This window comes from Antechinus flavipes, chromosome 1 (assembly GCF_016432865.1).
Source record: "Antechinus flavipes isolate AdamAnt ecotype Samford, QLD, Australia chromosome 1, AdamAnt_v2, whole genome shotgun sequence".
NCBI classification, from domain to species: Eukaryota; Metazoa; Chordata; class Mammalia; order Dasyuromorphia; family Dasyuridae; genus Antechinus; species Antechinus flavipes.
In genome coordinates this window covers 583,372,898-583,400,035 of record NC_067398.1, presented here as the reverse complement: position 1 = coordinate 583,400,035, position 27,138 = coordinate 583,372,898, and the positions used below count along the sequence as shown (strand labels likewise).

The 27,138-nt window shown below is 35.2% G+C and overlaps 1 protein-coding gene across 5 annotated transcripts in view; it reads left to right on the top strand.

The window, feature by feature from the left end:
• STK3 (serine/threonine kinase 3) overlaps positions 1-12,003 on the top strand; it is a 539,323-nt gene extending 527,320 nt beyond the window's left edge. For 4 of the 5 annotated variants that reach the window (XM_051970912.1, XM_051970913.1, XM_051970910.1 and 1 more), the window contains one exon: positions 8,086-8,313. In XM_051970912.1, the coding sequence (XP_051826872.1) occupies positions 8,086-8,244 (159 nt within the window). In that variant the 3' untranslated portion in view covers positions 8,245-8,313. Of the gene's footprint in view, positions 1-8,085; positions 8,314-10,566 lie in introns of those variants that run through there. The other variant, XM_051970911.1, reaches the window with a different exon arrangement.
• The last annotated feature ends 15,135 nt before the right edge of the window (positions 12,004-27,138 follow it).

Genomic DNA, 27,138 nt, shown 5'->3' with positions numbered 1-27,138 from the left:
ATTGCCTATTCTAATTCCTTTAATTTCTTTGCCTTTTCTTTTGGCTAAAATTAATCTTTCTAGTGCAGTATTGATTAATAGTGATGGTAGTGGTCATCCTTGTTTCACCCTAATCTTATTGAGAATGTATTCATCTTCTCTCCATTACAAATAATGCTTGCTGTAGATTTTAGATAGATGCTGCTTATTATTTTAAGAAAAGCTCCCTTTATCTCTATGCACTCTAGTGTTTTTAATAGGAATGGGTGCTGTATTTTGTCAAAAGCTTTTTCTGCATCTATTGAGATAATCATATGATTTCTGTTGATTTTGTTAATGATGTGGTTGGTTATGAAAATGGTTTTCCTGATACTGAACCAGCTCTGAATTCATAGTGTAAATCCCAATTGATCATAGTGGATTATCCCACTGATAAGTTGCTGTAATCTCTTTGCTAATATTTTATTTAAGTTTTTTGCATCAATATTCATTAGGGAAATTGGCCTGTAATTTTCTTTCTCTGTTTTGGCCCTTCCTGGTTTAGGTATCAGAGTCATATTTGTGTCATAGAAGGAATTTGACAGTACTCCTACTTTACCTATTTTTCCAAATAATTCACATAGTATTGGAATTAATTGTTTGTTTGAGTTCAAATGTTGGAGTTTGTTCTTCTCAAAGCACAGCCGGTTTAGAGGCTTGGAGCCCTTCGGATGTCTCCAAATCCAAAGGTTCTGTCCTTCAGCCTCTGCCTCTGCTTTCTTCTGCCTCCAACCAAGACAGAGATGGAAGGTCTCTCTTATCTCCTTCTGGGGAGCCCAGCCACCAACTTGCCGCGGAGAGAGGGCTTCTGGCGTAGCTCCACTGAAATCCGTCAAAGTGTTCTCTGCACCAGAGTCGTTCCTCTCGAGTCCAACGTGATCAGCCAGCCAAGAGGAAAAAATGTTTTTATTTCTTGTGGCACACCCATAATTGCGAATGCTTGAATGAGGAATTCAGTGACCACTCGGGCTCTCTCTTTTGCTGCTGGTATGGCAAAAGTGAATCCTGAAAAGGTGTCTACTACAACGTGGATAAAAGACAGACGACCAAAAGATTTATAATGGGTCACATCCATTTGCCAGATTTCATTGGGTCTCAAACCACGAGGGTTCTTCCCTGGAGGCAGTGTAGGAGCGTGGAAGGGAAGGCAAGCTGTACAGCTTTTTACTATGCTCCTAGCTTCTTCTCTTGTAATCCCAAACTGTAAACGCAAAGCTCGAGCAGCCTGATGGTATTTAGAATGGGATTCCTGGGCCTCCTGAAATAAAGGCGTACTGGCCAACATAGTTAAAAGGCTATCTGCCTTTGAATTTCCATCAAAAATAGGACCTGGAAGTCCACTATGTGAGTGGACATGCAGGATATAAATCTTTTCTGGATGCTTTCTCACTTGCTCTTGAAGTTCCTTAAAGAGCTGATATATATTAGAAGCTGCAAATTTTATTTGGGCTGTGGCAATTCTTTGTACCACACCTACTGAATAGGCTGAATCAGATATTATATTTATGTCGCCTGGGTAATAAGTGAGAGCTAGCATGATCGCATATAGTTCGTTCTGCTGAGTGGACTGAAAAGGAGTTCTGACTACTCTTTTTACGGTTAGATCATGAGAGTATACAGCACAAATATTTTGTTTGGCTGCGTCTGTAAAGATGGTTGGTCCTTCAAGAGGAACCTTAGAAACCTTCTCTTCAAAAATCCATTGCCAATTATGCAGTAGTCTGGTTATCTTTAATGGAGATCCATGTGTAAAATTTGGAGCCATGGCCAATAAAATCTGCCACTCTGGGATGGTTTCACAGCATACATTAATTTGTGCATTTGTATAGAAGGTATATATCTTGTCAGGTCTTGTCCCAGATAATTGTACTGCTTGCTTAATGGCCTTTAATAGAATTCTAGCCACAAGCACTGGGTAAGGCGTAAGGCTTTGTTCTGGTTGTGCTGGGAGGTTCACCCACTCTATCACACTGTCTCCTTGATGAAGGACTGCTGTGGGTGCTTCTTTCGTAGCAAAAACTGATATTTCCAAGGGTTTTTGAGTTACTCTCTCAACTACATTGGATAAAGCCAGTTCAACTTCTCTCAAGGTCTCTTGAGCTTCTTTTGTAAGCCGGCGTGGTGAATTTAAAGCAGTGTCTCCCCTTAAAATGTCATATAGGGGTTGCAATTGATTGGTAGTTAAACCTAATACTGGACGCATCCATTGGATATCTCCTATTAATTTTTGGAAATCATTTAAGGTGTTCAACCTCTCTGTTCTTAAAGACAGTTTTTGTAGTGTAAGTGCCTTAGGATATATTTCATATCCTAAATATTGAAAAGGAGCATGCCTTTGAATTTTTTCTGTAGCGATATGAAGTTTGTAGCATCTTAGTGTTTCTATGGTTTTTTGTAGACATGCTTCCAGCATTTGTTCCTCAGGTGCACATCCCAATATATCATCCATATAATGTAATAGCATAACTTTTGGAAATGCTTTTCTTATTGGAGCAAGAGCAGCAGCAACATACATTTGACACATAGTGGGGCTGTTCTTCATTCCCTGTGGCAAAACCGTCCATTCATATCTTTTATAAGGCTCAGCTAAATTGACACTGGGCACCGAAAAGGCAAATCTCTTCATATCCTTCTTATCCAGAGGAATGGAATAGAAACAATCCTTGATGTCTATAACCCAAAGAGGCTATTCTCTAGGAAGCTGAGTAGGAGATGGAAGTCCAGGCTGAAGAGTTCCCATCTGTTCGTTCACTTTTCTTAAATCAGTGAGCATCCTCCATTTTCCCGATTTCTTTTTTACAACGAACACTGGTGAATTCCAAGGACTTAGAGAAGGTTGTAAATGCCCTTGTTCAAGCTGCTCCTGTACTATATCTAATAAGGCCTGAGTTTTATTGCTACTTAAGGGCCACTGTTCTATCCACACTGGTGTATCAGTTTTCCATTGGATAGGAATAGGTGAAAGTGTTGGCAGGCCTTCAACAGCAGCCCTGCTTAAAAAACCGAAGTACTCATTTTTAACCCCAATTGTTGTAAAACGTCTCTTCCCCACAGATTGATGGGGATTTTTTCAAGTATAAAAGGAGTAAAAACTCCTGTTTTGCCTTCAAAAGTCCATCTCATAGGGGCAGCACTAACTTCAGCTGCTATTGATCCTCCTACTCCAGACATATAGGTATCTGCTTTAATCTTTGGCCAGTGACTGGGCCAACTGGCACCTCTAATAACTGTACGATCCACACCTGTGTCTACCAATCCTTCCAATGGTAGGCCATTTATATAGATAGTGAGCATAGGTCGGTCAGCCGTTAATGCTGCTGTCCAGTATATTCCTGGTTTTTGTGGTCTGGAGTCAGAACCTGGATGCCTATCACGAGGCTGCTTATCAGGATTCTGTATGAGTAAACCTGATGCTACTACGTCTCCTGGGTGATAAGTCACACATTGTCTAGCTGTATTAGTGACTGGGATATTATCTACACATTCCCCAGTTTCCCACACCAGTGTGTGGATAGACACTGTTTTGTACATACAAGGAGGTGAAATGGTCAAGCCTACTGTGCCTGGAGGTAGGGGATCCATAGGCTGGAGAGGAACAGATTTCACCTCTCCAGGGGGTATCTCAGTTGTTCCAGCTGCATACAGCTCTATTCTCCCCAATTGTAATTCCCTTCTGCCATCAGGTTGCTTCCTGGCTGGTGACTGTGTAATCCCCTTCTCCCATCATATGGCTTTCTGGCTGATTGGTCATGTCTGGGTACTGGACTTCTAGGCACTCTCTGGGTGCACCATTGGCTGCCATCATGCCCCAAGTGTTTTTTGCCTTGGGCTCTGGGGCTGGGCCCCTCATCTCGTTTCCCTGAATCTGTCTGCATTCTGAGGCCCAATGGAAGCCTCTGTTGCATTTTGGACATGGGGTTTGGGGTCTTGTTCTCCCACCTTGTTTTCCCATTCTATCTCTATACCAACATTGAGCTTTCAGATGTCCTACTTTTCCACACTGAAAGCATCTACGAGTCTCACTGGAAGTCCCTTGCCAAGAGGGACTCTGTCTTCTCATGTTTGGATTTTGGGAAGTCTGCATCATAGCCTGGCTATAAAAGGCACCTGTGCCCACTGTGGCACAGCATCTTATGAGCTCCTCTAAAGGAGCATCCTTGCGCAGTCCTAGTATAATTCTTCTGCAAACCTCATTAGCATTTTCCTTAGCAAGTTGCCTTATCAAAATGTCTGTTATTGCATTTTCTCCATTTGTTCTTATGATAGCTGTCTGCAAACGTCCCACAAAGTCAGCGAAGGGTTCATTTGGCCCTTGTGTTATTTTTGTGAAGGCCCCCCCCCCTTGTTGTCTTTATTGTGAAGAGAAGCCCACGCTTTGATAGCATTATCAGCAATTTGCTGATATGCTGCTACAGAATAACCAATTTGTGCTGCGACATCTGCATAAGGACCTGTACCTGTTAGTAGGTCACAGGTGATTGCAGTATGAACTCCACTTTGACTATTTTGTTGGGCTTGTATCCTACAGAGCTCACTATATTCAGAAAGCCACAAGTAGTTCTGTCCAGGTTCTAGGCATATTTTTGCTATCGATTTCCAGTCATTAGGGGTCAAGATTTCAAAAGACAAATTTTGTAATAGCATCTTAACATAAGCTGATGTAGCCCCATAAAGAGTGCAAGCTTTTTTCAGGTCTTTGAGGATTTCTATATCAAAAGGTGAGTATCTTCTACTTTCTTGACCTGAAGAATTAAACTGTTGAATAACAGGAAAAATGTGGTGTTGAAATTCTGATACATTTCTCCCTTCCTCTTTGGCCTTAATTAGTCCCTTTTGCAATCTAGTCATAGGAGCAGCTGGATGCTGGGGGGGAGGTGCTGGTGCTGTCACTGCCCCCCCCCCCACTACCTCTCCTCCCTCCATCCCAGAGGGTGGAGTTGATGGAGGAGAGTCAATTACCTGCTCTTCAGGTGGGGCTGAAGCTGCCTCAGATTCACCACACCCTTGAGCCTCACTTAAGTCTCCCTGCCCTGTGGGGATATGGCCATTAATCTGTTCTTTGTCTTCTTCCTTTATCTCAGGCTTCCCCCTTTGGCTATTCCTAGAGTTTTTTCTTTTTCTCCTAGAACAAGTACGGTATTTTAAGGCCATCTGTATCGTATTGTATAAAAAGAATACTTCAATGGAAACTGAAGGAGGACCATTTTCATTGTAATATGCGGAGAGCTGTTGACCAACCAATGCCCAGTTTTTTGGAGAGATTTTCTCTTCCTCTAAGAGCCAAGGGGAGGTGCATTTTAATGTAGCCAGAAGTCTAGCTGCCTGTCCCCAAGTTACAAGTAGCCCTTGATCTTCTATCAGCTTAAGCAGGCTTTCTATAGCACCACTCCTGGGTGGGGCTGGGGTTGGGGGGTTTGGGGTGGGGGATGGAGAATCTTTACCTAGGATCTGTCCCATTTCAGCCAAAAAAGGTTGTACTCACTCAGTTCCTGGTCACTGGAGACTTCTTCAGTGAAAGTAGGGTCCTTGGTTCCCACGCTTGGGCGCCAAATGTTTGAGTTCAAATGTTGGAGTTTGTTCTTCTCAAAGCACAGCCGGTTTAGAGGCTTGGAGCCCTTCGGATGTCTCCAAATCCAAAGGTTCTGTCCTTCAGCCTCTGCCTCTGCTTTCTTCTGCCTCCAACCAAGACAGAGATGGAAGGTCTCTCTTATCTCCTTCTGGGGAGCCCAGCCACCAACTTGCCGCAGAGAGAGGGCTTCTGGCGTAGCTCCACTGAAATCCGTCAAAGTGTTCTCTGCACCAGAGTCGTTCCTCTCGAGTCCAGCGCGATCAGCCAGCCAAGAGGAAAAAATGTATTCTGCCATAGATCCCTCATCGCTGGCCTTTTATATGCCTCTTCTGAGAGAATGGGATTATGGGTTTTCTCCCATAGTGCTCTCTGGCCCAATGACTTTAAGGGAGGTGTGAACTCCCTTGAAGTTAGAAAGTGTACTTTGTGAAGCTAGCATACTTGTGGACTCCAATGAGTAAAGGTGTGAACACAAGCCTTGTCTTAATTAGTTCTACTTAGTACCTTGTTTCAGGTTCTGGCCAAAACATCTTCTTGTAAGATTAGATGAACTCTAATTACTTAGCAGTTAGTAAGGATTCCAACAATTGTTCTTTACATATTTGGTAGAATTCACTTGTAGATCCATCTGGTCCTATAGATTTTTTCTTAGGAAGTTCATTAATCACTTGTTCGATTTCTTTTTCTAAAATGGGGCGGTTTAAGTATTTTATTTCCTCTCCTGTTAAACTGGACAATTTATATTTTTAAATTTATAAATTAAAAATTTAAATTTATAAATATTTTAAATTTATCATTTATATTTTTGTAAATATCCATTCATTTGGACAAATTAGCTTGTAATTTTTGCTTTAGTTTGTTTTTTATTGGTGGTAAATTCACCCTTTCATCTTTGATGCTGGTGATTTGCTTTTTTTTCCTTTTCTTTTTCTAATCAAATTAACCAAAGTTTTATCTGTTTTGTAGGTTTTTTCCATAAAACCAACTCTTAGTTTTATTTATTAGTTTAATAGTTTTCTTAGCTTCTATTTTATTAATCTCTCCTTTGAGTTTCAAAATTTCTAATTTGGTATTTAATTGAAGATTTTTAATTTGTTCTTTTTCTAACTTTTTTAGTTGCATGCCTTACATTGATTTCCTCTTTTTCTATTTTATTCATGTAGCTATTTAGAGATAAAATTTCCCCTTAAACCTGTTTTGGCTGCATATCATAGGTTTTGATATGTTGTCTCATTGTCATTTTCCTGGATGAAATTGTGGATTTTTTTTCTGTAATTTGTTATTTGACCCACTCATTCTTTAGAATTAGATTATTTATTTTCCAATTGGGTTTTAGTCTTTTTTTCCCTGGTCCTTTATTGAATATAATGCTTTATTGAATTGTGGTCTGAAAAGGATGCATTTGCCATTTATGCTTTTCTGCATTTGATTGTGATGTTTTTATGCCCTAATACATGGTCAGTTTTTGTGTAGATACCATGTACTGCTGAAAAAAAGATGTATTCCTTTCTGTCTCTACTCAGTTTTCTCCAGAAGTCTATGCTATTTAGGTTTTCTAGGATCCTATTAGCCTACCCAATTTCTTTCTTGTCTATTTTGTAGTTAGATATATCTGATTCTGAGAAGGAAAGGTTGAGGTCCCTTACTAGAATAGTTTTGCTATTTATTCCTGTAACTGGTTTAAAATATTCTCTAGGAATTTGCCTGCTCTACCACTTAGTGTATACACATTTACTATTGTTACTACTTCATTATTTACAATACCCTTCCTGTGCAGCTCTGAGTCTTGGCTTTGAGCACAGGGACCCCTTGTGTTTGCAAGGGGTAGCTTTGCCTGCCCCTTTTTAGCCTGATTTCCCAGTTTGCCCCAGAATCTAAAGTGAGCTGAACACCCTTTCATCCCAGTGAGACTGACCTTTCTTTAAGTTTTTTCATCTATCTTGAGCTGGAGAGGGGTTCCATTCTGTCAGACTCTGTTCAGAGACTAGGTTTCATGTGATTTTTGAGGGAAACTGGGAGAACTGTTTCCTAACTTGACTCTACCATCTTGGCTCTACCCCCTGAAATCTCCAGCAATCATTTTTCTTCTAAGACTTCTCTTCTTCTGACTGAACACCTTTAGTTTCTTCAACAGATCCTAACATATAATTGTCTCTATTTCCCCTGGTTACCTTTTGATGTACATACCTTTTTGGGTTGTCAGTGTCCCTTTTAAAATATGATACTATTCTCTATTAAATTCCTAGTGCCTGCCTAATTTCTTACAATTATTACCAGGAGAAAACAGAAAAAATTTCATTTGACTGAAGTCTTATATTTGTTGAATATAGTTTGGTTATATTTACAAGACCAATTTTTCATATAATGAAACTTTTGATTAGACTTTAAACAATATTTAAAATATTTTGAAATAAACATTTTACTGTTATACTTGTGTTAAAGCTTTGGCATGCATTAGAGATAATGTTCTAAATATTTTTATTTTTTTCTATCTCTAGTTGAAAAATCTAAGTTTAGAAGAATTACAAATGAGGTTAAAGGCACTGGACCCAATGATGGAAAGAGAAATTGAAGAGCTTCGTCAAAGTTATAATGCAAAAAGACAACCAATTCTGGATGCAATGGATGCAAAGAAACGAAGACAGCAAAACTTTTGAGTTTACTATCTTCTCAGACAGCATGTGTAGTTAGTCTAGTTGTCAGTAAACCTTTAATAGTTGAAGGAATCATAGTGTTATGATTATTTCTGTTATTTTTAATCTATGAGATTTGTGCTTCACATCTCAACAATGTTGAAATTCTGAAGGAGCCCCCATTCTGAAGTTACAAGAGGGGGTTAAATTTACCAGTGCAAGCACAGTAATTTTATTTTTGAACAATGAAAGCAACAGAAATTTTCATTATTATTTTTCTAAAAGCCCATCAGTTATATCATATCACTACTAAATCTTTGTTGTACAATTAAAATTATACTCATGGGAACTTAAAGACCCAAAGCTATTGTTCATTTGTGCAACGTTGCCCAGCTTTATGTTACAATATTTCTTATTCCCATCTATTAGCCTATTTATTATATATCCCCTCAGGTAAACTTATTTATTTATATCATTTTGCCTTTTTTTTTTTTTTTCAAAGAGAAGATTGGATGTTTTGGTGAAGGCAGAGTTTGGACAGCAGCGATAAATTACTACTAAATTACTCCACAATAAAACAGGAAGATAAGTGATAATATCATTTGAAAGTCAGGATAGTACTTGTTTCCCAAGAATTTTTCAACTTAAAGGAAACAGTAATACCTGCAGTACCCAAGGCCAGCTTCTTTTTAACAAAGAAAAAAATATGTTTGTAGCCACTGAGTTTTTGTGTTTTTTTATTTGCTTGAATTTTTTTTTTTTTTTTACTTATTTTGATGTTTGGTACAAATAGAACGTTGTATTTGGGTCAGTTAAAGCTATAAAGGACATGAATTTCAAAGCCAAAGAAATCAATGAATATTTTGGTTTTTTTTAAAATCTTCATCGAAAAAGTTGATAAAAATAAATAAAACATAGTACTTAGAACTGCAAACACTGTAATAGGTGTGTTCTGACTATTCATTCTGGATATTATACTTGCGTTAATTCATTTTAAGATCTTATTCAACATTTTTTTGCTGTCCCATGTGAATTGTACTCCATTAGATAACACATGTCTTTTCCTCATGATTTGCTTACTAGACATGTCTCCCCTAACTTTTATGTGTGTGGTAATTTTTTTATACAAAGTTCAGATAGCTTTAAATTTATCCTTATTAATAATTTCATTTTGCTAATTTCCAAAAGCACTCAGTATTGTCAAGATTTTTTTAAAATACTGATTCTATGATCATTCTATCATCTGTAACTGGGATACCCCACTCTCTAGGTTTGTGTCATCCAGAAACTTGTTTACTTTCCCAAGTTGTTGGTTAAGATGTTGAATATAAAAGCCCCAATGACGAAGCCTAATAACCTTTTGCTAGCAATCTTCCTGGCTGATATAAGTATATTCATGAACACTCTTTGGATCTAATCTGTCCTCTTATTTGAAAGACACCTAACTAACATGACCTAGTATAAGTAGGGCTCCATAGCTTATTTCAGTGACAAATGAAAAGAGGTTGTCAGTGACCTGGCTTGAAGCTACTTGCATTCTATTAGTGACACTGACCTTGTCAAAAAATAAATGAGGCTAGTCTGACATGATTTATTCTTAATGAAATTATGTTGTCAGGTAGTTACTTCTTTTTTTTTTTCAACTTAGATTCTTGTAATTACATATCTTAAGAATTCCCTATCACTGTCCTTTGGTTCCATATCACTCACCTTTGGTTTGCAAAAAGCACATTCATTCCCTTTCTGATGGTTGGAATTATATTTACCTGTCAGCAATTCATCCCTAGTACCTCAGTTATCCTTACACGCAGGCACGCGCGTGTGTGTGCACACACACACACACACACACACACACTCACTTAGGTAGAGTGTTTTATTTTTTGGTTTTCAAATCCATGTTGATCATTTTTCTTCTGTACTTTGTATTTTGAAGAGCATTGCCATTGATGGAAAAATAGGAATTAAGTAATTTCACCTTTTAAAGAAAGGAATTACTCAACTTCTAAAGGTAGGAGATTGAACTATGTATTTGCTCTGTCCAGGACACAGCCTCAATTTTTTGGTGGTGTTTTTATTTTCTTATTAAATTCCTAGTGCCTGCCTAATTTCTTACAATTATTACCAGGAGAAAACAGAAAAAATTTCATTTGACTGAAGTCTTATATTTGTTGAATATAGTTTGGTTATATTTACAAGACCAATTTTTCATATAATGAAACTTTTGATTAGACTTTAAACAATATTTAAAATATTTTGAAATAAACATTTTACTGTTATACTTGTGTTAAAGCTTTGGCATGCATTAGAGATAATGTTCTAAATATTTTTATTTTTTTCTATCTCTAGTTGAAAAATCTAAGTTTAGAAGAATTACAAATGAGGTTAAAGGCACTGGACCCAATGATGGAAAGAGAAATTGAAGAGCTTCGTCAAAGTTATAATGCAAAAAGACAACCAATTCTGGATGCAATGGATGCAAAGAAACGAAGACAGCAAAACTTTTGAGTTTACTATCTTCTCAGACAGCATGTGTAGTTAGTCTAGTTGTCAGTAAACCTTTAATAGTTGAAGGAATCATAGTGTTATGATTATTTCTGTTATTTTTAATCTATGAGATTTGTGCTTCACATCTCAACAATGTTGAAATTCTGAAGGAGCCCCCATTCTGAAGTTACAAGAGGGGGTTAAATTTACCAGTGCAAGCACAGTAATTTTATTTTTGAACAATGAAAGCAACAGAAATTTTCATTATTATTTTTCTAAAAGCCCATCAGTTATATCATATCACTACTAAATCTTTGTTGTACAATTAAAATTATACTCATGGGAACTTAAAGACCCAAAGCTATTGTTCATTTGTGCAACGTTGCCCAGCTTTATGTTACAATATTTCTTATTCCCATCTATTAGCCTATTTATTATATATCCCCTCAGGTAAACTTATTTATTTATATCATTTTGCCTTTTTTTTTTTTTTTTTCAAAGAGAAGATTGGATGTTTTGGTAAAGGCAGAGTTTGGACAGCAGCGATAAATTACTACTAAATTACTCCACAATAAAACAGGAAGATAAGTGATAATATCATTTGAAAGTCAGGATAGTACTTGTTTCCCAAGAATTTTTCAACTTAAAGGAAACAGTAATACCTGCAGTACCCAAGGCCAGCTTCTTTTTAACAAAGAAAAAAATATGTTTGTAGCCACTGAGTTTTTGTGTTTTTTTATTTGCTTGAATTTTTTTTTTTTTTTTTACTTATTTTGATGTTTGGTACAAATAGAACGTTGTATTTGGGTCAGTTAAAGCTATAAAGGACATGAATTTCAAAGCCAAAGAAATCAATGAATAGTTTGTATAAAGGTTAGTATAAGGTAGATTCTAAAAAGAAAATTAAAACTAATCATACCTATATGTTAATATTGTTCCATTTGTATATTTGGAAACAGAAGTGTGTCACATTACAGAAAGCTCATCACATTAGTTTCTGTGAAAATGTGGTCCATTGTCTAAGGACATTTTGTTTTTGTTATTCATTATCTTTTGGGAATTAGTGATAACACAACAGAAATACAATTTATACTCTCCTATGCATACCCTGGAGACTGCAAAAATATTAAAACAGTCAAGCAGAAATTCAGTTCTTTGCAGAATGAACATTTGTGCAATTGAATTGGGACCAATTGTTTTCTTAAACAGTTTATGGCCATCTCAACGGTAATTGTTCTTATGTTTCAGTTCTGTCATATAAATCATAAAGACAAATAAATTTTACTGTACTGGTTAAAACACTCATTCTCTGCATCTTTTTCAAACTTTTTCTTTTTAATTTGTGATATAAATAAGTTGTATATATTAATATACAAAGTAGGAAAGGTTAGTTAGCTTTAAGAGACTTCAAAAATATACTCTTCTATAAAATGAAATTAGCTTTGAATTTACTGCCACAACATTTTTGGTTATTTCAGTATTGCAGATTTAGAACTGGAAGGAAGCTTAGAAGTTATCCAGTCCATCACCCTGAATATAAGATAAGGTAATGAATATAGGTTCATTGAGATGAAAAGACTTGCCCAATATCACAAAGGTGGGATTCAAACCTCAATTGTATCATACTTTCTACAGTTTGTTCCAAATATATCTTTATTTTTTTTTTATTAATTGGGACTATTAGAGGAGCTGAATAGTTCATTCAGGAGAATTAATTTCACTATTCTGCTGAGAGTTTTTTTTTTTTTTTTCCCACTATGTTGAACAATTACTGAATCTACTGGATTAAGGTCAATTTAAAACTTGAAAGGACCTTAAAAACCATCTTTCTAATCTCTTCATTTATAAATAAGAAAATAGGAGTTTAGAGATTTGCCCAAGATCAGACAGTAAGTCACAAACCAGGATAATTCAGCAATTCAGTATAATAAGCATTTTTAATGGTTCTTCCTTCTCCAAAGCCATATTCTTTTTTCATTGACCTTCATTGCCTCTATTGTTAGCCTGGGTAAAATGAGCTAGAGAAGGAAAGACAAACTACTCCAATGTTTTTGCCAAGAAAATACTAAATGGGGTCATGAGGAGTTGGACATGACTGAAAAACAATTCAACAATACAACATCATCATCAGAGGCTCATAGGTTTATAGTTGAAGAGGACATTACAGATAATCTAATGGGACCCTTTGTTTTACAGGTGAGAAAACCACAGCTTAGTAAAGAAATGATTTAGCCATGTTACATATGAAGGTAACCAAGTTGGGAGTTAGATCTAGGTCTTATAACACCAAATCTAAAACTTCTTCCAATATACCATCTCTTCAACCTCCAACATCATACCTTTTGGTCTATCCCTTTCTCCACTGTAACAAAAGAACACTTAATAAAAAGACAATCCTTAACTTCTGAACTCCTCAATGTTAAAGTTTGTGATACTATTCTGATAGGGCCATATCTTTCTTTTATTACTTGTCCTTCCTTCTCTATTGCCTGCCACACTTCCATCTTCTGCACATTAAAAAGCAAGTCATTGATCGATGCATTCCCTAAACATTTACATTAACTTCCTAGATAATTATGATGTTTATCCTTTATATTTCTCCTTTTTTCTTTTTCATTCAGGGTTTTTTGTCATTACATTATAGAATTTTATCCTTTTGAACTTTCTATCTCTTTTGTTCTCATTTCCCACTTCTGTAGACTTTTATCCTTTCTTTGAACCCTCTGAAATCCCCTCTTGCAAATTTTAGGATGTATATCAAACTATATCTAACTTTCCTCATCTTTTCTGTCAGAGATATTAAGACTAGTCAATTTTCTTCAGTGTCCTCATCATTCCTGCTTCAGTTATCCATTCTTCCATGTTTGTCAGAATTAGGTTCATAATGATGGTTCCCTACATTGTTGCCTCCATCTTTGGCAGGCAGAAATTGTTAAGGCAGGTTGAGCTACTTCGCTGAGAGAAAGAAGGAAAGTTTCTTATCACTATTATGTCCTAACTCCATACCGTGTTTATAATTTCCCTCAGCTTCTCATCTGTTTTCTTCTTTTGTACAGGTAGTCTATTATGTATTCACACACACACACACACACATACACACACACACACATACACACACACACACACACATACACACAGCTTCTCTCTGTTACTATTGACCCAAGTGTTCTCTATCATGATATATTTTATTGATATATAATGCTACTCTGACTCTACCTTTTAGCTATTCTCTTTATTAGAGATGGCTAGGAATGGATAGAATGGTAATCCAAGAATAAGGAAGACTGATGTTCAAATCTTCCTTCAGATACTTAATAGCTATGTGACTGGGAAAATCACTTAACCTCTCTCAGCCTCAATTTTGTCAATTGTAGAATGGAGATAATAATATTAATAGTACCTACCTCTCAGAGTTTTTATGAGGATTAGAGGAAATAATATTTGTAAAGTGTTTTTGTAAAATCTTTTGTAAAAAAAAATAGCACTACATAAATACTATTATTATTACTTTAAATAGGATATATTTCAGCAAAGCCAAAATAATTTCATCAAGAAACTGCCTTTAAATATCCAATAAGAATAATTGCATTGTATCCTTACATAAATTAGATAAATTTGGTACTCTCTTGCATATATCTTTCAAAACTTGGGAGGGAGAAAGGGTAATAATTAAAGGCTTGGTTATCAAATGTTCCATACACCCTCTTGGATAGCCCTTGGCAAAAAAAAAAATCTTCCTTTTCCAAAAGGAAGAAATTAAAAAACTACAAAAGATGGTTTCAACCACTTTTATTTAATCATGATACTCAGAGAATGAAATCAGATTAATGTAATGTTCTGTTCAAAAAGGACCAAGGGTAAAGCCAATTTTTTTTTTTTTGTTATTTCAACTCTTGTTTAAGATCTTTCTAAAATGTATTAGACCAATTTTCTAGCATAATAAATACAATATGTTGAACATAATTGAAATTTTGTGAATCAGGATTTCACAATACCAAAAGGTTATCATTGATATAAAAATATATTATTGATTTAGAATCATAGATCTTTACCCCAAAGGAACTTCAGTGTCCTTTAAGTCCAATCCCCTCACTTTACAGGATGAAGGAACTGAGACCCAGGAAGATTGGGACTTGCCAAAGTCACATATGTTATAAATGTTACAGACAGGATTTGAATCCAGCATCTCTGAGTCCAAAGACAGTGTCCCTTCCAATGTACCACGTATATGTGAGCACAAAAAGTATAAAAGTTTGAGTAGACTCTGTATTGATCCCAGGGCATGCCCTAAAATTTACTTTTTGCCCTAAATTCCTTAGATCATTTCTTTCCATGTCTTTTGTCTTTCCAGAAAATGAAGTGCAGAAAAAAATAAGTCAGGAGAGAAAAGAAAGTTTATGTTGTCTTTGATTTTGATAAATAAGGTGGTTATATCCACAAATATACCAGCATGTATAAAATAAATATTTTAGTACATATTGCTTTTCTATCTAAAATATGAAACAGCAAATTTAGTCCAATGAAAAAGGAAATATTTTAGATAGGTTTCATATAAGAAATGCCTTAATGTTTTCTTTCCTCTTGCTCATTTACTGAATCACATCACCCAAATTTATAATCACATTCCCTGAACTGAAAGACATACACCTTCTCTAACAAAAATCATATAATACTTAAAGATGCTTTTAAACTTGGAATCACGGGAAATCCAGTAGAATTACTGACACATTCACATTCAGTAGGAGTTCTATTTTCATTTCCATCTTATGTGTTAATGATTAATGAATAAAATAAATCTGGTGAATACTAATGACTCCATTTCTCAATAAAACATTTTTCATTTGTAATTGCTGTTACATTGCTATTTTTAACATATGGTAAATTATGTTATCACTTATTAATTCTAAGTATTTTACCAAAAACTACTCAAGATGCTTTCTCATAAACCTAGACACAAAAATGGAGACAACTTCATTTCTCCATCTTGTTTGAAATTAACAGTCAAACAGTTTAGGACAAACGTGTCAGGTATGTAGCTCATGGGCTGTGTGTAGCCCACAACTCTCCTGAATGTAACTCAAACAAGATTAAAATTGTAATTAAGTAATATTTAACAAAATAAATTTAAATATAGATATGTATACATAAACTCATATATAGATATGTATTGTTCATCCATAAATACACATATACACATATATATGTGTATGTATATATATAAATGTATGTTTTTTTTTAAGTCAATATGCAGCCCAGAGAGATCCTTACATATAATTAATTAACACTACTAGTTTAGGGAACCTCAGGTGAGAATGGAAGTCATTATGTATGAAGGCCATGCTGAATATGTCAGTTCATCTCTCTTAAAAGGAGATCCCTCTAAACTTGACTCATATTTGGGAGGTGACCATAGTTTTGTACTTAAGCCTGCATTTTCTGAAGAGGTCTTTTCTTAAAACATGTACAGAAGTAATTTAATGCCTAAACTTTCTTGCTAAATAATATACAAATCTTTGTATTCTCCTTAATTTAAAAATATTCAAGATCTATTTTTTATGATAAAGACCTGAATCAAAAATAGCTTTAGAAATAAAATAGGCAGCATGGCAAAATGCATAGAGTGGATTTAAGAGGAGCTGAGTTCAATTCTTAGATTTGACTTTCTCCAGACCATGGTGTACATATTTCCTAAGAGAGAGAACAGACCATATTATTCCACTGCTCAAAAATCTTCAGTGTCTCCTTACCATCTCTAGAAAAAAGCTCAAACTCTTTACCCTAGAATTTATGACTCACCTTATTCCAGCTCTGAGCTATTTTTTCCAGGAACACATCAAAAATTCTCCCATTCAAAGACTGTGTTTTAACACAGCTTGTGGCTTTAGCCAGCTTGGCTACTTGGAGTTCCCCAAAACAGACATGCTATTTTACACTTCCATTAATTCATACAAATAGCTATTCTAGAATATATTCCCTTATTGTCTTCATTTTAAAAATTCCATATCTTCATTCAAGATTTAAATCAGCTGCCATTTCATCTTTGATCTGATTTCATCTATTTGTTGTTAATATGTTTTTTCCTCAGATATTCTTAGAACATTTTGCCTGATCTCTGCTTCCCCCCTCATGCCTATTTTATTTTATCTTCATCTTTACATATATATATATATACATACATATATATAATTATCCCCAAAATACTCCTTGAATAATTTATTTCTTGATTTTGCAGGCTATCTAGTACAATTCCTTATCTATGATAGGTAGGGGGTGAATTAATATTTGTCAGATTGCAGTTAGGAGGCAAATTTCAGCCCAGTATTAGAAAGAACCTCTTAACAAGTAGATGTCTCCAAAAATAGAATGGATTGCTATGTCATACCAATGATAATATGGCAAGTTTTCATTCAGAGAATAGTCACTAGTTAGGGATGTTATAGGAAAGGATGCTATAGGTAGGGGGTTGAAATTACTTAATTCTTTCCTCTACTTGTTATTCTTTGGTAATTAAATATTTAAGAAGGCACATCAATTCTTGGGGAGCTGAAGCAGCATTAAAGCATATTAATATAAAAAATTAACAAAAGGTAATAATCTAGTATTGAATACTAAGCAGGTGCATCCATGAAATGGTTCCTTGGTGTTATTAAGTTAATATTCCTAATAGCTCAATCACTTTATTTTTTAAGTCTTCACAATTCTCCAAAATAGTGCAAGTGTGAACATTTCCATTTTACAAGTGTGAAATTCAGAAAGATGGAATGATTTGTCCAAGATACAATAGGTCTTCTGACTCTTAAATCTTCTACTCTCTGATCATTTTCACACACCAGAAATGTGGACTCTACTCTTTCATCTCCAAACCCTCCAAGAAGCTTTCAATTTATATTTCCTGTGTCCAAGTTTCCATGACACTTTTCAGCCATCTCCCCACCAAGCTCCAAGAATTGCTGTCTTCCTTCCTCTTTTTGCTCTTCTTCTTCCCTTTCATTTTTATAGTATCCCTTTATGTATTGTATTCCCTGGTTAGAATGTAAATTCCTTGAAGGTGGAGATTCTTCCTTGCTTTTGAACCCTTAGTACTTAACTCAGTGCCCAACACAGAATAAGTGCTTAATAAATGTTTTCTCTATCAAAATCTGAGGATCTTTCCAAGATATTTTTCTCTACTAACAACAAAGTGACTTAGGCACTAGGAAGAACTAGTTTATTGAAAGAAAATGTTTTCCTCCCTAGGTGTAGTTAAGCGCATGACCATGCTTAACATGTTCATTTCCTCTCCAAGATTCATTTCTAAGAAGAAAAAATAGAAAATAAGTTCAACTGAAATGAGAAAATAGAATCCTAACTTCTTTGATTGAAGACCAAATCTTTCCTATAAACTATAAGGAATCTGGTGAGGGAGTCTCTGACCGAAAATTGAAAGTTTGTGGTAACCCAATGTTGAGGAAGTCTATTGATACCATTTTTCCAATAGCATGTGCTCACTCATGTCTCTGTCACATTTTGGTAATTCCTGCAATATTTCAAACTTTTTCATTATAAATTTATCATGGTGACCTGTGATCTTTGATAATATAAGCATAATTGTTCTGGGGCATCACAACCATATATATGATGGTGAACTTATATAAGATAGTGAAATAATCAATAAATTGTGGATGTTCTAATTGTTCCACTGGATCAGCTGTTCTCCCATTTCTCTCCCTCTCCTCTAAACTCCCTATTCCCTGGAATGCAACAATAGTTGAAGAATATTACATAAACTTAGTTGACAAAGTAGCAGCAGGTTTGAGAGGACTGACCTCAATTTTGGAAAAAAGTTCTATTGTGGGTAAAATGCTATGTAATAGAGTTTCATGCTACAGGGAAATCTTTCATGAAAGGAGGAGTCAACTGATACAACAAACTTCATTCTTGTTTTATTTTAAGAAATTGTCACAATTACCTCATTGTTATGGGCAAGAACTCTGAAACAAGGATTCTTACAAGGTGTTGTCAGTGGAATTGATAGAGACAATAATCATCTAATTTAACATGGTGCTTTAACAGTTTTCTAGTTCAGTATGTGTACTTAGTATTTAATATAGTTCTACAAGACTCACACCTATGATAATGTAATTAGAGCATATAAGCTGGGAGCCTCAGCCAGAGTCAGATCCAGTGAAGATAAACGCACTGGAGACAGAAGCTCAAGCCCTCGGACTCAGAGATTCATTTCCATCTTCATCAACCTCATGGTGGCTGGCCTGTCCTCCTGCTCTCCCCATTGAGACCAACACCGGTCTGAAAGGCTCTAAGAAAGCTAGCTCTGGCCCCAGGTAAGGTAGATTGTGAAGGAGAAAATAAAGACTTTGGACTTCAACATCTGACTATTCTTGTGGTGATTACTGAACTGAAATGAAGGCTGCTCCAAGACCTCCAGAAAACCAAACTAAGAACATTATTTTACCTCAATACCATCAACCACCAAGGCAAGACCCTCCATTAACAAAAGAATTATGTCTTGCTGAAAGTTCAGAAGAGACTAAATTTTTTTAAGCAATAAAGTACTTTAAATTAAGATGTATACATTTTAGGCATAATAAATACTATTGCATAATACTCAACATATCATATCAAAGTATGAACCCAATTTTTATATGCACTGAGAAACCAAAAAGTTCATGTGACTTGCTTTATTGCAATATTTGTTTTATTGAGGTGGTCTAGAACCAAATCTGCATTATCTCCAAATTATATAATCATTGAGACAGAAAGTCCCATCATCCAAATATATCTGCAACACAGCACCAGAGGTAGCTATTTTATTCTGATTCTATTAACTTACTGTTAATGGCCCATGGGAATTAAATCTTTTGAAAAGTTCAGTTAAGCTTTTAGATTTTGAGGGTATGTTAATTTCTTTAACAAATACATAGTAATTTTGAGTATAAGTTTAATTTGGCACATTAACACAGAATCAATAAGTCTAGACATAATACAATAGAAAATACAATTTTAAACAGATTCTTAATATTAAGTCATTCTTCATTAAGTCTCCCAAGTGCTAATGTTAGCAATTGCTGCCTTTTTTATATATCCTTCATATAATCAAGATATGATCTTCAAGACAATCATCCAAAGCAAAAAAAAAAAATCCCTTCTATAATAACAATTTTGGACTTGACAAGAAGATAAAAAAAAATTCTTGTCAGAAAGGATTTTGTTCATTTCAATGCCCAAACAAGCAGAAGCAGTTTCATTTTCTGTGCTCTCCATTTTCTCCCTTGGTAAAGTCAAAGAAATAAAGATAAAGATAATTAGTGTTTTTTTGTTTCCAATTTTTACCCTGTAATTTGTGGAGTTTTGAATTTTAATTTTTTTTCCTCATGCTCTATAATATGGATTCTAGATTGAGCCTTCCCTCACCACCACTACCAAAATAAATAAATAAATGAGCTCCCAAGTGCCTTATTTATTTCTCTAACAAGCCAATACTATTAACTTCTGATCTTCTGTTTCCCAAGTCTATGAAAAGAAAGGTTTGTATTGAATTTGCATAAATAGGTTGGGTTTGAGGGGAGGGGTATGGAAAGTGGAGAGGGAAGGAGAAATCATGTAAGTATGTCTTAAGAAAACATTTAAATTCAATTTCTCAAATCCCAGAATCACTAAGTACATAAGACTTTGTCTTTTTTTTTTCTTTGCCTTGATATCTTCTGCTAAGTTTTAGTTTTAATTGATGTTCTTGGCAAAGTCAAAGTTTAAAACTTTATATGATCTGTTGTATCTACTGGACAAAGAAAGAAACTACCCTCTACTCATACTCCACCTTCAACATCTAGATATTATGTCATTGTCCTCTTCTGAACCAAAACTGATGTCCTAAAGCCTCAAGAAACTCTCGTGGAACTGAACAATTGATTGTGTAATATATGAACCACAAAGACCACCAACTATGAAAAAATGTTAATTAAAATGCTGTCTTTGAATATACTTAGCCAAGATTCTTCACCATTGCTTCTGTAATGTAGTACACATGATAATATATTTTCATTTCTAAAAAATGAATGATGTCCTTTTTATTAGCATTATCATCATCATCATCATCATTATTATCATTTGGGGGGAGTGGTCCCAAATCTATGATTTCACTCCCAGTGAAGAAACTTTATCCATCAATAGATTAGTGACTATTTTGTAATTTATAGTAGCATAATGCCCAGTGTCTAGCATTATACCTTGCACTTAGGAGAAACTTAATAAATATTTGTAGATGATCCAAGACAACTCCAAAGAGCTATGATGGAAAATACTATCCACATCCAGAGAAAGAACTGATGGAGTCAGAATAGAGATAGAAGCATACTATTTTCACTTTTTAAATTTTTTTCATTTTTTTTGGTCTGTTTATTCTTTTACAACATGATCATATAGAAATATATTGCACATATATATTATATGTTATATTGAACATATATATATATATCAAGTTGTTTACCATTTTGGAGAGGGGGAAGAGGGAAATTTGGAACTCAGTTTTTTAAATGAATGTTAAAATTTGTCTTTCCATATAATCAGAAAAAATAAAATACTGTTTAAAATTATTAAGTAAATGCTTATAGAATTGAATTAGATGTAAAAGAAGTTTAATCATCTTGTCAGATACAAAGAAAAAAGAAAAGATGACTTTGGAGATGAATTGTGCTGGGAGCTTGAAATCCTGTCTTCATGTCTTAGCTCTGCCTCTAGCATGTACCTTGGGGCAAGATTTGGCCTCTTTGGATGTTGGTTTTCTCAATCTTTAAAATAAAGTTAGGCTAGTTGATTCTTAAGGTTCTTTCCAGTTCCCTTTATTCAGGGAGTAAAGCCATTAACTGGTATAATAATATTTTTATCTGACTTGGATAAAGGCTATTATAGATGATGGTATGCTTCTCAAATTTGCAGATGATAAAAATCTGGCAGAGAAGGCTGACACATTGGATGACCAAGATCCAAAAAGATCTCAACAGACTAGAATCTAATTGAGCCGAATCCAGTAAGATGAAATTTAATAAGTGTAAAACCTTATAAATCTTGAAAAATAAATTTTAATGTGGGAAGCATAACTAGACAGCAGTTCATCAAAAAGACATATTGCAATTTTAGTGACCTGATCACAATTTTAGTGAACTAAAAGGTCACTTTGAGTCTACAATGTACTATTACAACCAAAAACCCTAAAAGGATTATAAACTGTATTAAGAGGGGTATGTTGTCTAGAGAGAGGAAGATGAAAGTCTTTTTTAATAAGGATAAATAATTGTGTTCATTGTCAGGATAGCAGTACTATTGACCCCTTGTTTTGGTCCATTTTATTGTCTAAGGGATAATGAAAACCACTCAGGGCTGAAATGTTTCCCAGTGCACCATTTCTACCAAGTGGGATTACATTTCAAGTAATTTCTCTGTCTTGTTGCCCTCTAGGGCCTACTACTGAGCCATAAAGGAAATCTTGATAGAGACCAAAGCATCCATTAGAGAGGTGTTCTTTTTTTTTTTTTTTTTTTAAGATTGGGTTTCCCTACCTCTTGTAGGCTGGAACCACAGGGATTACCCAGGGGCTCAATCCCACTATATTAACCTGTCCTGGTTTGCCTTACCTTAGAGGGTTTAAGGACTCCTCACTTTCAGGGTCTTGCCATACTGAAGCCACATAGAGTGCAGACATCCAACTGGCCTAATTCATGCAACTCCTCAGAATTCCTAAGTTTAAGAAACCCACCAGTCTCAGCCTCTGCAGGAACTGGTATTGCAGGTATGTACCACCATTATTTATTATTATATTATAGATATAATGTATTATATTATTATAGAGACATTCCTAATTTTACTAAAGGGGCATCAATTTTTTTCCTTAGATAGATTTCAGTTAGACTTGATGATTTCTAAGGTTTTTTCCAGCCCTCAACCCTGTGGTCTTATTTTAGCCAACAATTGTATGATCTGATTTTCAATCTGGTCTTCAGTTTCTCTTCACAGAATCCTTAAACCTTCAGAATACTGACTTTATCCAGATGACTATCTTTGTTTTCAAGTTTAAAGCTTTTAAGTTAGTTTTTAATTTTTAATAAGGAGTTTTCTTTTAGAAAATAGATTTGAATAAAATTATAGGCAGACTTTTGCCCATGGTAGATTTAGTAATAAAAGCTATCTCACAGCTCTGTGTATCATCCCATGTTCAGCAACTATAAGCTTATGCAGTCATATATCTCAACAATTTAGATTATTTTAATTAAATGAGATTGAGAGAGCCCTGTGGCCATTAAGCACTATGTAATATAAGTGAGGTATTATTATTATTGTTGCAAATAACAGTATTGCTATAATTGCGTGCTTTTAACCTAATAACAGTGAAAGAAAAGCTGAAAAGATTTTCGGTTTTCATGTGGAAAAATTAGTAATTTATCATTAACAAGGTTAAAGCAATAAATGTTTATGGTACCAGCTTGGGTATTTATTAGTGTTATAAAATGGTTATTTATATGTAGACCTAGAGTTTATTGTATACAAAAACCAAATGTTAATGAAAAAATACCATATGTACTTCCTGAAAACTGAAATTAAGATCTCACTACAACCTAAAGAAATGTCAAAAGGAATAATAAAACTCCCCAATTTGTAATATGCCCAAATTGTAAAATGTAGAGTTTTTTTTTGCAATAAAGCAATGTATACATTATTTCCTTTGGTTGATGCCTTTTTTTTTTCTTAGACCATAGACATTGCCCCAATATCTTACATCCTTTTCCCCACAATGAATCTTATCTTGTAACTAGAGAAAAATAATTAAGTAAAATGATCAACCTGGTAACACAACAACTCTGGAGAAAGAGCAGAGAAGGGTATTTCATAGAATCTCAGAGGTCGTTTGGTCCCAATCTAGTCCTGAAGAAAAACCTACTCAATAACATATCTGAAAAATGATCACCCAAACTTTGCGTGACAGATTATATCTTTTGGCTATCATTGTGTTTTGTTGATTCAAATTGTAATTCTGCTGTCCAGCCATAAATGAAAACAATTTGGCTAGGTTTTTTTGAAGGCCTCAAAATATTGAAGAAAATAATGAGAAAAATTTGGCTAAGTTTTTTTTGAAGGCCCCAAAATACTGAAGAAAATAACTGCTTAAATATCAGAAATGGCCACATGATAAGAAATACAAAAATAAAAGATTAATTAAAAAAACTTAAAAATTAGAATTTTTATCAAGTAAAAGCTAATGATTCTATGGGATATTAAAAAATAATAAAGTCAATAGAATGAAAAAAAGAAGGAAATATGAAATATCTCAGAAGAAAAACAACTGGCATGGAAAATAGATCAGGGAGAAATAATTTAAGAATTACTGGATTATCCAAAAGCCATGATCAAAAAAAAAAAAAAAAAAGAACCTAGACATATATCAAGAAATTATAAAGAAAAACTCTCCAAATATTTTAAAACCAGAGGATAAAGTGGAATTTGAAAGAGTTCAGGGATAATCTAAAAGAGATCTCAAAATGAAAACTCCCAGGAATATATGTCCCAACTTCATAGCTTCCAGATCAAGGAGAAAATACTAGAAGCAGTTAGAAATAAAAAATTCAGAACGTATCAGAATTAGTTTTTTTTCCCTTTTTCACTATAGATTTGAGAATAGGAAAAAGAAAAAAAGATATAATTGGCTCAACTATAGGTTTAGATTTGGAAGCTTAGAAACTTGCTTGATAGATAATCATAGAGATCTAGAATAGAAAAATAGTGGGATTTAGAGAACTACAAGTTCAATAAGAGTCAGAAATATGATATGAGAAACAGCCAAAAAAAATTTTAAAAGCCAATTTGATCTTGGACTAAGAGAGGCACAGCTTCCAGGAATAAGGATGTGATAATTCGACTCCACTCTTGCCTGGTCAAACCACATTTGTAATACAGCAGCTAACTGAAACAGTGGAAAGAGTATTGGTCTGGGAGTCAGTAAGTATCATCTTCCTGAATTTAAATTTGGCCTCAAACACTTATTATCTGTGTGACCCTGGGCAAGTCATTTAACCTTGTTTGCCTCAGTTTCCTCATCTGTAAAATGAGTTGGAGAAAAAAGGCAAACCAACCCCATATTTTTGTTTTTAAAAATCCCAGATCGAGTCAGAGAGTCAGAACTGCAACAATTGAACAACAACCATAATTGGTTTGAGTCACCATTTAGGAATGAGTTGGATCAACTAAGGGATGTCTAGAGAAGAACCAGAAAGATAAAAGAGTTGCAAATCCATGATACATGAAGATCAGTTGAGAAAACTGAAGGAGATATGTTCAAGTATTGGAAAATCCATCATGTGGGAAAGGAATAAGATTTGTTCAGCTCCAGAAATCAGAACTAGAAACAATTGGTAGAAATGGCAAAGAGTAAAATGTAAGGAAGAACCTTCTAAGGATTGGAACTCTCCATAGTGAAAGGGATACTGCAGTGGCTAGTTTGGATATCTTCAAGAATAGGATGTCTAACAAATTACCAAGCACATTTCAGTGGGGATTCCTTGGTAGAAATGGATGTGTCCTCTGAATTCCCTTTCATTTTTAGAGTTATGACATCACTTTAGCTAAAAATGATATGTAGTAAGCATCGGTAAAAATATTACTGGTTTTTAAGTCAGAGGACCTGTGTTCAAATTCCATCCTTAACACAACCTATATGGCTATGGGAAGTAATCTATTTAATGTCTGAAGACCTCAGTTTCCTCATCTCTAAAATAAAGGGATTCCACCAGCCAGCCTCCCAAACTCTATTCAATTCTGAATGTATAATAAAGTAACATATGACTTAGGGCTAAAGTAAAGAATATTTTTGTAAGAACAATGGATTTATTGTGTCACTCCAGAAAAAGTAAAATAGTGACTTAAATCAATTTTGTTATTTACTAAGTAAAAATGTCTTATAGCCAGAGAGGGGATAAATTTTAAATGAAGCTTTTCATAGGATAGTTAAAATAAAGGTGAAGATTAAGGAATATCAAGGTAAATATTCTCAATTAAGATTCTGGTCTCAGCCATATGGCCACAAGTCAGGTCATAGCACAGTCTATGAAGAATTTTAGAATGAGTATCATGCAGAAGATAAAAGAGAAGAGCATGGTGAGTATAAGCAGGCTGCAACAAGTGCAAAAAAAGGAATTAGAAGGAGAACTAGAGTAAAAAATATCACCAAAATGTATGAACAAACATTATGGTGGTATATATCTATAATCTCTGATGAGGTAGAGACTGGTGCATCACTTGAAGTCAGCAGTTCTGAGTTATAGTAGGCTAAGCCAGTGGATATTCACACTGTCTAGCACAAGATAGTGAGCCCTAGGATGGGAAGGACAGAGCCCCAGACAAAAAACAGAACAGGTTAAAGTTCCTGAATTGATCAATAATCAGTAATAGGATCATGTCCATGAGATCCTTGCACTTCAAGGCTGGGTGACATAAGAATATATAGACTCTCTCGGTCTAGGTCTCTGTCTCTGTCTCTGTCTCTGTCTCTGTCTCGGTCTCTGTCTCTGTCCTTCTTTCTCTCTCTCTCTCTCTCTCTCTCTCTCTTTCTCTCTGTTTCTCTGCCTCTGTCTCTCTGTTTCTATCTCTGTCTCTCTCTCTCTGTCTTTGTCTCTGTCTGTCTCTCTGTCTCTCTGTCTCTGTCTCTGTCTGTCTCTTTCTCTCTCTCTCTCTCTCTCTCTCTCTCTCTCTCCCCCCCCCCTCTCTGTATGTGTGTGTGTGTCTGTCTGTCTCTGTTTCTGTCTCTCTGTTTCTGTCTGTGTCTCTCTGTCTGTCTTTGTTTCTCTCTCTCTCTGTCTTTGTCTTTGTCTCTCTGTCTCTGTCTCTGTCCTTGTCTCTGTCTCTGTCTCTCTGTCTTTGTCTCTGTCTCTATGTCTCTGTCTGTCTCTTTCTCTCTGTGTCTCTGTCTCTCTGTCTCTGTCTCTGTCTCTGTCCTTGTCTCTGTCTCTGTCTCTCTGTCTCTGTCTGTCTCTTTCTCTCTGTTTCTCTGTCTCTGTCTCTCTGTTTCTGTCTCTGTCTCTCTCTGTCTCTGTCTCTCTCTGTCTCTGTTTCTCTGTTTCTGTCTCTGTCTCTCTCTGTTTCTGTCTCTGTCTCTCTCTCTCTGTTTTTGTCTCTGTCCCTGTCTCTGTCTCTCTGTCTCTACCTGTCTCTTTCTCTCTGTTTCTCTGTCTCTGTCTCTCTGTCTCTGTCTCTGTCTCTCTGTTTCTGTCTGTGTCTCTCTGTCTGTCTTTATCTCTCTCTCTCTCTTTCTCTCTGTCTCTGTCTCTCTTTCTCTCTGTTTCTGTCTCTGTCTTTCTCTTTGTCTGTCCTTGTCTCTGTCTCTGTCTCTCTCTCTGTCTCTCTCTCTCTCTCTCTTTTTTTCCCCTCTCTCTCTGTCTCTGCATCTCTGTCTCT